General features: G+C 45.5%; 1 protein-coding gene across 5 annotated transcripts in view; it reads right to left on the reverse strand.

Annotated features, from left to right (window-relative positions):
• Positions 1 to 3,099: 3,099 nt before the first annotated feature.
• The window catches only part of TDRD1 (tudor domain containing 1), a 115,170-nt gene continuing 104,475 nt past the window's right edge, over positions 3,100 to 13,794 (reverse strand). For all 5 annotated transcript variants that reach the window (XM_056529467.1, XM_056529464.1, XM_056529463.1 and 2 more), the window contains exons 21-22: positions 6,597 to 6,637; positions 3,100 to 3,681 (exon numbers count right to left, since the gene is read on the reverse strand). In XM_056529467.1, the coding sequence (XP_056385442.1) occupies positions 3,625 to 3,681; positions 6,597 to 6,637 (98 nt within the window). In that variant the 3' untranslated portion in view covers positions 3,100 to 3,624. The remainder of the gene's footprint in view (positions 3,682 to 6,596; positions 6,638 to 13,794) is intronic.

The raw sequence follows: 13,794 nt of genomic DNA on the forward strand, positions 1-13,794 counted from the left end.
ATTCAGTCGGCGCAGGCGGAACTCTGAATCTCCAGTCGGAGATTTTCTGCCCGGAGATTCCGTAGTCTGAACCTAGCCTTAAAGACACTTAGTTGCTAGATGGTATCCTTGAAACCGGTCTTTTTCACTATGAGGATGGTTAGATGTAAGGATATATGCAATATTATAACAAGTTCCTCTTAGCAGATGAAAGTAACAATGTTCAATGTGTTACAGCTATGGAGATATTAATGTTCGCTGTTTCTCTGTATCAGGACAGATATCAGGCAGCTTTACAGTACATTACCGGTCCTTAGAGCTGAGATCTCCCGTTGGGCTGGATGGATAGAGCACTGAGGTGGTCACTGCAGGTGGGTTACCTCCGGGTCCCGGCGCTGGCAGGTGTCGGGGATGGTAACTTGTAGAGGTGTCACTGACTGATGGAATGTCCCGCCGTAGAGGTCAGGTCTGCAGCAGATCGGGGATGGATTCCTCTACCTCGTGAGAGTGGGGTGTGACGTCAGTGCCGGCACCTGCAGGATGTGCTTGGATTGCCCCGGCTCGTTGCAAGTCCACTCTGGACTGGAGCTCCGCTATGGACTGGGACAGCAGGATCGGCAGGATCGTCTCCGGACCGGACCAGTAGGATCACAATGAAAAATCTAAGTAAATTTAAAACATAGGAATAAAAAATTGTAGTACCAAGTGTAGTCTTAGTCAGTTGTGGACAATCACTAAGACTACACTAGGTACTACAATTTTTTATTCCTATGTTTTAAATTTACTTGGATATTTCATTGTGATCCTACTGGTCCGGAGACGATCCTGCCGATCCTGCTGTCCCAGTCCATAGCGGAGCTCCAGTCCAGAGTGGACTTGCAACGAGCCGGGGCAATCCAAGCACATCCTGCAGGTGCCGGCACTGACGTCACACCCCACTCTCACGAGGTAGAGGTATCCATCCCCGCTCTGCTGCAGACCTGACCTCTACGGCGGGACATTCCATCAGTCAGTGACACCTCTACAAGTTACCATCCCCGACACCTGCCAGCGCCGGGACCCGGAGGTAACCCACCTGCAGTGACCACCTCAGTGCTCTATCCATCCAGCCCAACGGGAGATCTCAGCTCTAAGGACCGGTAATGTACTGTAAAGCTGCCTGATATCTGTCCTGATACAGAGAAACAGCGAACATTAATATCTCCATAGCTGTAACACATTGAACATTGTTACTTTCATCTGCTAAGAGGAACTTGTTATAATATTGCATATATCCTTACATCTAACCATCCTCATAGTGAAAAAGACGGGTTTCAAGGATACCATCTAGCAACTGTATATACTCGAGTATAAGCCGACCCGAATATAAGCCGAGGCCCCTAATTTCACCCCAAAAACCCAGGAAAAGTGATTGACTCGACTATAAGCCTAGGGTGGGAAATACATTATCACCCCCCCCCCATGTCATCATCCAGACTCCTGTCATAATCCCCCCCCGCCCTTCATCATTACCGCCTGTCAATCCCTTCATCAGTGGTCTTCAACCTGCGGACCTCCAGATGTTGCAAAACTACAACTCCCAGCATGCCCAGACAGCCATCGGCTGTCCGGGCATGCTGGGAGTTGTAGCTTTGAAGCCTCTGGAGGTCCGCAGATTGAAGACCACTGTGGCCTTCGTCATCATCCAGACCCCCCCTTTAGTTTTCTACTCACCTCCCCTCGGTGGGAAGGAAGGGTGAGCTGGTCCGGGCCATCTATGCTGCAGGGAGCGTCCGGTGGGGATGGTTAGTCGTTCCGGGCTGTCCATCTTCACCGGGGGGGGGGGGGGGCCCTCTTCTCCGGGCCCGGCCACGGACTAGTGACGATGCCTTGACGACGACGCACAGGGACGTTCGTACGCGTCCCTGTGCGTCGTCGTCAAGGCAACGTCACTAGTCCGGGGCAGGCCCGGAGCGCAGAGAAGAAGGCCTCCCGATGAAGATGGACAGCCCGGAACGACTAACCCTCCCCACCGGACGGTCCCTGCAGCATAGATGGCCCGGACCAGCTCACCCTTCCTTCCCACCAAGGGGAGGTGAGTAGAAAACTAAAGGGGGGTCTGGATGATGACGAAGGCCGCAGTGGTCTTGTACCTGCGGACCTCCAGAGGTTTCAAAACTACAACTCCCAGCATGCCCGGACAGCCGATGGCTGTCCGGGCATGCTGGGAGTTGTAGTTTTGCAACATCTGGAGGTCCGCAGGTTGAAGACCACTGACAGGCGGAGAGTTCACTCGAGTATAAGCCGAGGGGGGCATTTTCAGTACGAAAAATCGTGCTGAAAAACTCGGCTTATACTCGAGTATATATGGTAAGTGTCTAACTGTTTCAGTACATATGAGCGCATCCTGTCTTTAACTGTTTCAGTACATATGAGCGCATCCTGTCTTTAACTGTTTCAGTACATATCAGTGCATTCTGTGATAGAAAAAATTAGTCTCCATTATATACCAGTGTCAGTCTATGTATTTTTAGTAGGTAAATCTATACCCCTCTCACAAGGGGCCCCTTGTGAGGTGGAATTTTTATTAATCTATTATATTACCATTTTTAATAAAAATATATATCTTATTCTAATTGAAGCACGATCCTTGGTTCTTTGATTATAGTTTAATTTATTCCATCTATTATACCTTCCTTGAGGTCTGGGTATTTTTGTCTTTTTTGCTTATTTTAACATTTGCACCATAGGTATAGGTGCATTACCCGTTTGTCCTCTGTAGGTTATATAATTGTGAGCTGCACATACTCTTTTCCTTTTTTCCTAGAGATTTGTAAATTACTTCGATTAAAAAAAAAATCTTAATCCTTCCAGTACTTATTAGCTGCTGTATGCTCCACAGGAAGTTCTTTTCATTTTTAATTTATTTTCTGTCTGATCACAGTGCTCTCTCTGCTGACACCTCTGTCCATGTCAGTAACTGTCCAGAGCAGGATAGGTTTGCTCCTGCTCTGGACAGTTCCTGACATGGACAGAGGTGTCAGCAGAGAGCACTGTGGTCAGACAGAAAGGAAATTCAAAAAGAAAAGAACTTCCTGTGGAAAATACAACAGCTGATAAGTACTGGAAGGATAATTATTTTTATATAGAAGTAATTTACAAATCTGTTTAACTTTCTGGCACCAGTTGATTAAAAACAATTTTTTTCACTGGAGTACCCCTTTAAATTTGCAACAGAACTTCTGAAGTGTGAACGGAGCAGCAGAATCTCATTGAGATCAATGGAAGGCGGCTGCAAGGGGAATCCGTGAAAAATGTTATCATGGAAATTCTGCATGGAATTTCCATAGTGTAAATGAACCCCAGGCTGGAGTAGGTCAGGAGGAGTTTTCGGCCTCTTTATGTAAACAAAGATCTTTACATATATATTATACAGCACTTATTTTTCCATTACGCAGTGATTTATCGCTACTTTTCCCTGGTCAATGAACCCCCGGCATCTTGAGGTTGTATTTTCTTTTGGAAAAAACAAAATTGCAGCCTACAGCATCTCTATGGGCTTTAACAAGGAAGAAACTATTTGAAATCCAAAAAATATATAGTTTTTTCTTAACAGAGGTTCAGCAGCGACGCTTCTTGTACAGCAGAGCCGAGGACATTGGTTCCTTATTTGATTTTTTCTGTCTTGAGAAGATGCAGAATTATTTCTTCCAGCTTCTCCACCTGATACAATAAAGAACAAAATGACACGGTCAGCGGTTTCCTCAGGAGAGAATTCTCCATCTACACAACTGATCACAATACATTTATAAAAAATAAATAAAAAGATTTTAGCCGTCACGCCCCCCTCCCATAGACATGCATGGAGGGGTGTGGCGTGATGTCGCGACCACTGCTGCCGGAACCCAGCGTTCGTCCCGCTATCAGACATCTTGATGATGTCTAGTGGTGGAGTACCTCTTTAAGGTTGGAGGTCGCCCTTTGCCCACAACAGGACTTTAAAATGTTGTAATACTAGACCTCCCAAAATGCTCCGGGCATGCTGGGAGTTGTAGTTTTGCAACACCTGATGGCCCACAATTAACGTCATCGATTAATTGATCTCCGATTCGATGTTAAGCGTAACATGTTAAATGTAACTCACATTTGTAACGAATTTTTTGGGTCAGTGATGCATTTCTGCAGGTGGCAGAGTGCTCCCCCTGCTCCCCGGCTCGCAGTGCAGGAATAAGTGGTAGGGAGGTGAAGACACCATCAGTTAGGGCATAATGCGATCTAACAAAAGGGTGCAAAGAGTTGTGGCTTTGCAACAGCTGGAGACACCCTGATTGGGAAACACTATGCCAAGTAATAATAGGGTTGTGGGAGAAACATAAAAAACCTTGTTCACTTGTTTTTCTGTGCCTACTGTACATATTCATTTATCTTTTTCCTATTTAAAGTATTGATTGATTAAACTATTGACAACTAGATTGTGCAATTAATTGTTTGTTGCAGCCCTAATACACACAAACACACACATATATATATATGCTATTTATATATATATATATATATATATATATATATATAGATTAGTTAGGAATAGCCGTATTAGTCCAGTGATGCAAAAAGCAAAATCATCGGTAGTTGCAGTATCTTGTAATACCTTTTTTATTGGACTAACAAGATTTTGTAGAGAAGCTTTCGGGATTCCTCCCTTTATCAAGTCATAAGCATTTCTCTGTTTTCTCCTTGTGAGCTCAGAAATGCTTATGACTTGATAAAGGGAGGAATCCCGAAAGCTTCTCTACAAAATCTTGTTAGTCCAATAAAAAAGGTATTACAAGATACTGCAACTACCGATGATTTTGCTCTTTATATATATATATATATATATATATATATATATATATATATATATCTATATATATATCTATATATATCTATATATATATATATATATATATCTATATATATATCTATATATATATATATATATATATATCTATATATATCTCTACATATACACCGTATATACTTGAGTATAAGCCGACCCAAATATATGCCGAGGCCCCTAATTTTACCCCAAAAACCAAGGAAAAGTTATTGACTCGACTATAAGCCTAGGGTGGGAAATACATCATCCCCCCCATGTAATCTTCCAGACCACCATCATCATCCCCCCTGTCAATCCCTTCATCATCATCCCCCCCTGTCAATCCCTTCATCAGTGGTCTCTCAACCTGCGGACCTTCAGATGTTGCAAAACTACAACTCCCAGCATGCCCGGACAGACCACTGCGGCCTTTGTCATCATCCAGCCCCCCCCCCCCCTCGTTTTGTACTCACCTCCCCTCAGCGGGAAGTTAGGGTGAGCTGGTCCCGGCCATCTATGCTGCAGGGACCGTCCGGTGGGGATGGTTAGTCGTTCCGGGCTGTCCATTTTCACCGGGGGGGCCTCTTCTCCGCGCTTCGGGCCCGGAGTAGTGAGGTTGCCTTGACAACGACGCACAGGGACATTGCGCATGAACGTCCCGCTGCGGCGTTGTCAAGGCAACATCACTAGTCCGGGGCAGGCCCGAAGCGCGGAGAAGAGGAACGACTAACCATCCCCACCGGACGGTCCCTGCAGCATAGATGGCCCGGACCAGCTCACCCTAACTTCCCACCGAGGGGAGGCGAGTACAAAACAAATTGAGGGGTGGGGGCTGGATGATGACGAAGGCCGCAGTCATCTTCAACCTGCGGACCTCCAGAGGTTTCAAAATTACAACATGCTGGGAGTTGTAGTTTTGCAACATCAGGTCCGCAGGTTGAAGACCACTGATGAAGGGATTGACAGGCAGAGAGTTCACTCAAGCATAAGCCGAGGGGGGCGTTTTCAGCACGAAAAATCGCGCTGAAAAACTCGGCTTATACTCGAGTATATACGGGGGTGTGTGTGTGTATATATGTATGTATATAGTTTTTTTTTTTAATGTATTTACACACATACATATATATATATATATATATATATATATATATATATATACACACACACACACATATATATTATTGTTGTTTATTACAGGTAGTGCTCACTGGTTTGTAGATATTGCTCTAACAATATTAATCCCTTATGCCATCACTGTCTATCACTATCACTCCATTCACACTCAGGAATTGGGGTTCACTATTCTCTTGTTCCCCGGGAGTCCCAGTCGTCAGACCCCAACCATTAATCCTTCCATTCTATGGAGAGGTGATAATGTTGTCAGTGCCCATTTAAAGGGAACTTACTTTCAAGCTCCCTGAACCACGGGCAGCATGAAAGAGCAGCGGTCTCCCTGTACTATAGTCTCTACTAGCAATGAGAGCCGTCCCCACGCTCCGTACCCATCCCATACACAACAAAGAACCGCAGAGCAGACAGATATGTGACAGCATGTCCTGACACAGCGCTCAGCACAGGGTGGGAGGATGAAGCCCCAGATAAGGGTCTAGACAGAGGTGGCTTTCCTCAATTAAAACAAACACCGCCCTGATGCTTGTTTTACAGTCGGCAGCATAAGTTAACCCTGTCTGTGCTGAGCTTTTAGGGGGTGACCTCCCCCCCCCAACACATGAAAAAATATAAGACATGATATGCCATAAGCCATAAATGTTTCACTTACTCTTCTCAGGAGATCACGACAGCAGCAGCCGCCACTTCCCTCTGTAAATTAAAGGCAAAGGAGTGAGAAAAAAAAAAAGCACAAAAATAAAGTAGAAATGTAATAGAAAAAAAATAAAACATAAGGTGTGACCAGGATCAAAGAGAACACAGCCCAAAAAAAAAACTCTGGACACAGTCATATCAAAAAAGGTACTTTAATCCCCAAGCCCCCCCAAGCCCCCCCCCCCCCCCGCGCGCGCGCAATTCGTCGTGACCGGCCAATCGCAGGGGATAGGGGGAGGTGACTGGCCAATCACGGCGATCACCAACGGGGAAGGGGGGTGGGGGGTATGTGGCCTAGGGGACCCTAAGCGATATGCTGGGATGGCTGCTGATAGATATCAGTAGTCATCCCGTTCCGATCACTGCCCCATGTGCGGCGATGACTGAAAACGCCAAGGTACACCCCTGGTCCTTAAATACCAGGGAGCAAGGGCGGACCTGTACGCCCTTGGTCCCCAACAAGTTAAAGGACCATCAGATGTTCCAATACAAGACCTCCCAGCATGCTCTGGGCATGCCGGGAGTTCTAGTTTTGCAACACCCGATGGTCCACAATTCCAGGACCACAGCCCTAACAAATACTTACACATATGACAGGTTATCATTAGTGTATGGGATTCACCCAGTGGGTGCAGGCGATTCAATGTCTCACTATGTGTTTGTGTTTTTTTGTTATCTAATAAAGTTGTAACCTCATATGGAATTTTTTCGGTTGTGCAGCTGTTTTTTTCTTACATTTTTTTGTTGTGCACTTGCCCTTTTTTTCATGTACAGTCATGGCCGTAAATGTTGGCACCCCTGAAATTTTTCAAGAAAATGAAGTATTTCTCACAGAAAAGGATTGCAGTAACACAGGTTTTGCTATACACATGTTTATTCCCTTTGTGTGTATTGGAACTAAACCAAAAAAGGGAGGAAAAAAAGCAAATTGGACATAATGTCACCAAACTCCAAAAATGGGCTGGACCCAATTATTGGCACCCTTTCAAAATTGTGGATGTGATGCGCCTTTAAAAAAAATCACACCTGAAAGCAGATAAAAAGGAGAGAAGTTCACTTTGCATTGTGTGTCTGTGTGTGCCACACTAAGCATGGACAACAGAAAGAGGAGAAGAGAACTGTCTGAGGACTTGAGAACCAAAATTGTGGAAAAATATCAACAATCTCAAGGTTACAAGTCCATCTCCAGAGATCTAGATTTGCCTTTGTCCACAGTGCGCAACATTATCAAGAAGTTTGCAACCCATGGCCCTGTAGATAATCTCCCTGGGCGTGGACGGAAGAGAAAAATTGATGAAAGATGTCAACGCAGGATAGTCCGGATGGTGGATAAGCAGCCCCAAACAAGTTCCAAAGATTTTCAAGCTGTCCTGCAGGCTCAGGGAGCATCAGTGTCAGAGCAAACTATCCGTCCACATTTAAATGAAATGAAACGCTATGGAGGAGACCCAGGAGGACCCCACTATGGAGGAGACCCAGGAGGACCCAACTATGGAGGAGACCCAGGAGGACCCCACTATGGAGGAGACCCAGGAGGACCCCACTATGGAGGAGACCCAAGAGGACCCCACTATGGAGGAGACCCAGGAGGACCCCACTATGGAGGAGACCCAGGAGGACCCAACTATGGAGGAGACCCAGGAGGACCCCACTATGGAGGAGACCCAGGCGGACCCCACTGCTGACACAGAGACATAAAAAAGCAAGACTACATTTTGCCAAATTGAACTTGAGTAACCAAAATCCTTCTGGGAAAACCTCTTGTGGACAGATGAGACCAAGATAGAGCTTTTTGGTAAAGCAAATCATTCTACTGTTTACCGAAAACGGAATGAGGCCTACAAAGAAAAGAACACAGAACCTACAGGGAAATATGGTGGAGGTCAGTGATGTTTTGGGTTGTTTTGCTGCCTCTGGTACTGGGGGCCTTGAATGTGTACAAGACATCATGAAATCTGAGGATTACCAACGGATTTTGGGTCGCACTGTACAGCCCAGTGTCAGAAAGCTGGGTTTGTGTCCGAGATCTTGGGTCTTCCAGCAGGACAATGACCCCAAACATATGTCAAAAATCCCCCAGAAATGGATGACAACAAAGCGCTGGAGAGTTCTGAAGTGTCAGCAATGAGTCCAGATCTAAATCCCATTGATCACCTGTGGAGAGATCTTATAATTACTGTTGGGAAAAGGCGCCTTCCAATAAGAGAGACCTGGAGCAGTTTGTAAAGGACGAGTGGTCCAACATTCCGGCTGAGAGGTGTAAGAAGCTTATTGATGGTTATAGGAAGACACTGATTTCACTTATTTTTTCCAAAGGGTGTGCAACCAAATATTAAGTTAAAGGTGCCAATAATTTTGTCCAGACAATTTTTGGAGTTTGGTGACATTATGTCCAATTTGCTTTTTTTCCTCCTTTTTTGGTTTAGTTCCAATACACACAAAGGGAATAAACATGTGTACAGCAAAACATGTGTTACTGCAATCCTTTCCTGTGAGAAATACTTCACTTTCTTGAAAAATTTCAGGGGGGCCAACATTTACGGCCATGACTGCATACAGTACACATATATATATATATATTAGGGTTGCAATGATTAATTGATAAAAAATAAATCCCATATCAAATATGGTAATTTAAACATGAATAGAACATAAAGTGCTGGCTATGGTGTATCTGCCAGTGTGTGTGTGTATAGATAGATATATATATATATATATAGTGACAGCTCCTATAAAGGAGCTCATATAAAGTCTAATCTTAATAATAAGGAAGAGTGGAAACCACCTTATCTCCCTCACTACATTAGTTAGGCCTCCGTGTCTGAAGACTTTATATCCCATATACCACACCTAGACTAACCTAAAGGATTATTGAAAAGACAGACACAAAAACCAGACACTTTGGGGAGAAGTTGCATACGAGCACCATAAGACATCTAGGACCTTACAGGGCTTCAGGCTGGGCCTAAGAAGGTTGTGATAGTCGCAACATGGAATAACCTAAAGCAGAAGTCTTAAACTGTGACCCTCCAGATGTTGCAAAACTTCAACTCCCAGCATGCTCGGACAGCCGTTGGCTGTCCGGGCATGCTGGGAGTTGAAGTTTTGCAACATCTGGAGGGCCACAGTTTGAGACCACTGGTCTAAAGACTTACACCCCGCAGTGAGCGCTGCAGCTCAGCTACAAGCTGTACACTTCTTTTATTTTACAGCGCAAGGAGCCAACCAGGGGTGCAAACACTTTAGTGATGATTCCTAGTTTGTACATTCAGGGGCCTCCTCACTCCAGCCATTGTTGGTCTGTTAACATTTCAGGTTACATTATCTTATTTCATGTGGAAGACTCTTCAGCCAAGTTTTACAATTACCAAAAGTTGCTTTTCACTAGATCTTATGTCCATTGGATTATCTGCATATTTACCATCAACGTCATCCGAATCACCTCTACAGGACACTACACATGGTGTCCAAACCTATTGTCACTCTGCAGGAAGCTTTTGTGTATATATATATATATATATATATATATATATATATATCCTTGTGGGGTAGGAAAAGCAACATAGGAGGAAGTACTTGTGTTCATATCCCATCCTCATATCCTGACCACATATTCTGTCCTAATATCCCGTCCCCATACCCAATCCCCATATCCCGTCCCCATATCCCAGTCCCCATATCCCATCCACATATTCTGTCCTCATATCCCGTCCCCATACCCAGTCCCCATATCCCATCCACATATTCTGTCCTCATATCCCGTCCCCATACCCAGTCCCCATATCCCATCCACATATTCTGTCCTCATATCCCGTCCCCATACCCAGTCCCCATATCCAGTCCCCATACCCATTCCCCATATCCCGACCTCATAGCCCATCCTCATATCCAGACTACATATTCTGACCTCCTATCCCATCCTCATATCCAGAATACAGATCCCGACCTCATATCTCATCTTCATATCCCGACCACATATCTCATGCTCATATCTTATCCTCATATCCAGACTACATATTCTGACCTCATAGCCCATCCTCATATCCCGACCACATATTCTGTCCTCATATCCCGACCACACATTGTCCTCATATCCCGACCACATACCCAGTCCCCATACCCAGTGCCCATATCCCGTCCCCATATCCAGTCCTCATATCCCTTCCCCATATCCCGTCCCCATATCCCATCCCCATATCCAGTCCTCATATCCCGTCCCCATATCCCGTCCCCATATCCCGTCCCCATACCCAGTCCCCATACCCAGTCCCCATATCCCATCCTCATATGAAGACTACACATCCCGACCTCATAGCCCATCCTCATATCCAGACTACATATTCCAACCTCCTATCCCATCCTCATATCCAGAATACAGATCCCGACCTCATATCTCATCTTCATATCCCGACCACATATCTCATGCTCATATCTCATCCTCATATCCAGACTACATATTCCGACCTCCTATCCCGTCCTCATAGCCTCATGGACCAATCACAGTGACCTGGGGTGAAAGTTCAGATCCCCCGCACTGCCCGCCCCTGGAAGTCGGGCAGAACGGGAGAAGACGGCTGCGGGGACCTGCGGCATAGGTGGAACACGCGGGGACCGGTGGCCTTACCTGTAGCAGTGGGGGGACCGGCCACGTGGAGGAGCAGTGGCGGGACCGGCAGGTAAGTACATGGTCCTCAGAGGCAGCAGTGAAGATCTTCACTGCTGCTTCTAGGAATCTGAAAACTACAACTCCTAGCATGCCCAGACAGCCTTTGGCTGTCTGGGCATGCTGGGAGTTGTAGTTTTGCAACATCTGGAGGGCACCAGTTTGGAGGGCCCCTGTTTGGAGACCAGCATGCACTGACTGTCCAGGCATGCTGGGAGTTTTAGTTCAGCAACATCTGGCCCTTCAGATGTTGCCGAACTACAACTCCCAGCATGCCTGGACAGTCAGGGCATGTTGAGAGTTGTAGTTTTGCAACAGCTGGAAGAGCACAGATTGGGGCCCTCCAGATGTTGCAAAACTACAACTCCCAGCATGCCCTTCAGCTGTCTGGGCATGCTGGGAGTTGTAGTTTTGCAACAACAGGAGACACACTGGTTGGGAAACATTGTCTGTTTCTAACTCAGTGTTTCCTAACCTGTGTGCCTCCAGCTGTTGCAAAACTATAACTCCCAGCATGCACTAACAGACCATGCATGCTGGGAGTTGTGCTTTTGCAACAGCTGGTGCACCCCCCCTGTGAATGTACAGGGTACATTCACATGGGCGAGGGTTTTACAGTGGGTTTCTCGCTGCAAGTTTGAGATGCAGCAAATTTTGCGCTGGGAAACTCGCTGTAATCCCCTGCCCGTGTGACTGTACCCTAAAAACACTACACTACCACAAAATAAAATAAAAAGTTAAAAACACTACATATACACATACCCCTACACAGTACCCCCCCCCCCCCCCCCCCCCCAATAAGAACGTCTGGTACGCCACTGTTTCCAAAGCGGAGCCTCCAGCTGCAAAACAGCAACTCCCAGTATTGCCGGACAGCCATTGACTGTCCACGCATGCTGGGAGTTTTGCAACAGCTGGAGGCACCCTGTTTGGGAATCACTGGCGTAGAATACCCCTATGTCCACCCCTATGCAATCCCTAATTTAGTCCTCAAATGCGCATGGCGCTCTCACTTTGGAGCCCTGTCGTATTTCAAGGCAACAGTTTAGGGTCACATATAGGGTATCGCCGTACTCGGGAGAAATTGTGTTACATGGTTTGGGGGTCTTTTTCTCCTTTAACCCTTCAGGGTCTACACCAGAATGTTAGTGTAAAAAAATGTAATGTTTTACACTAAAATGCTGGTGTTGTCCCCTACTTAACATTTTCACAAGAGGTAAAAGGGAAAAAAGCCCCCCAAAATTTGTAACACAATTTCTCCCGAGTACGGAGATACCCCATATGTGGGCGCAAAGTGCTCTGGGGGCACGCAACAAGGCCCAGAAGGGAGAGTGCACCATGTACATTTGAGGTGATTTGCACAGGGGTGGCTGATTGTTACAGCGGTTTTGACAAACGCAAAAAAAAAAAAAAAAAAAAAACACATGTGACCCCATTTCGGAAACTACCCCCCTAATGGAATGTAATGAGGGGTGTCTGACAGATCTTTGGAACAGTGGTCCGTGAAAATTAAAAATTTTGTACAGCCCACTGTTCCAAAGATCTGTCAGACACCAGTGGGGGGTAAATGCTCACTGTACCCCTTGCTACGTTCCTCAAGGGGTCTAGTTTCCAAAATGGTATGCCATGTAATTTTTTTTTTTGCTGTCCTGGCACCATAGGGGCTTCCTAAATGCGACATGCCCCCAGAGCAAAATTTGCTGTCAAAAAGCCAAATATGACTCCTTCTCTTCTGAGCATTGTAGTTCGCCCATAGTGCACTTCAGGTCAACTTATGGGGTACCTGCACAATCAGAAGAGATGGGGTTACAAATTTTGGGGGGTATTTTCTGCTATTAACCCTTGCAAAAAATTTGAAATTTGGGGGGAAAACACACATTTTAGTGAATAAATTTTTTTTTTTCTTACATATGCAAAAGTCGTGAAACACCTGTGGGGTATTAAGGCTCACTTAATTCCTTTTTACGTTCCTCAAGGGGCCTAGATTCCAAAATGGTATGCCATGTGTTTTTTTTTTTTTGCTGTCCTAGCACCATAGGGGCTTCCTAAATGCGACATGCCCCCGGAGCAAAATTTGATCTCAAAAAGCCAAATATGACTCCTTCTCTTCTGAGCATTGTAGTTCGCCCGTAGTGCACTTCAGGTCAACTTATGGGGTACCTCCATACTCAGAAGAGATGGGGATACAAATTTTGGGGGGTATTTTCTGCTATTAACCCTTGCAAAAATGTGAAATTTGGGGGGAAACACACATTTTAGTGATTTTTTTTTATTTTTTTTTTACATATGCAAAAGTCATGAAACACCTGTGGGGTATTAAGGCTCACTTTACTCCTTGTTACGTTCCTCAAGGGGTCTAGTTTCCAAAATGGTATGCCATGTGTTTTTTTTTTCTGTTCTGGCACCATAGGGGCTTCCTAAATGCAACATGCCCCCCAAAAACCATTTCAGAAAAAGTACTCTCCAAAATCCCCTTGTCGCTCCTTCGCTT

Source organism: Hyla sarda, chromosome 7 (genome assembly GCF_029499605.1).
Source record: "Hyla sarda isolate aHylSar1 chromosome 7, aHylSar1.hap1, whole genome shotgun sequence".
Taxonomy (NCBI): Eukaryota; Metazoa; Chordata; class Amphibia; order Anura; family Hylidae; genus Hyla; species Hyla sarda.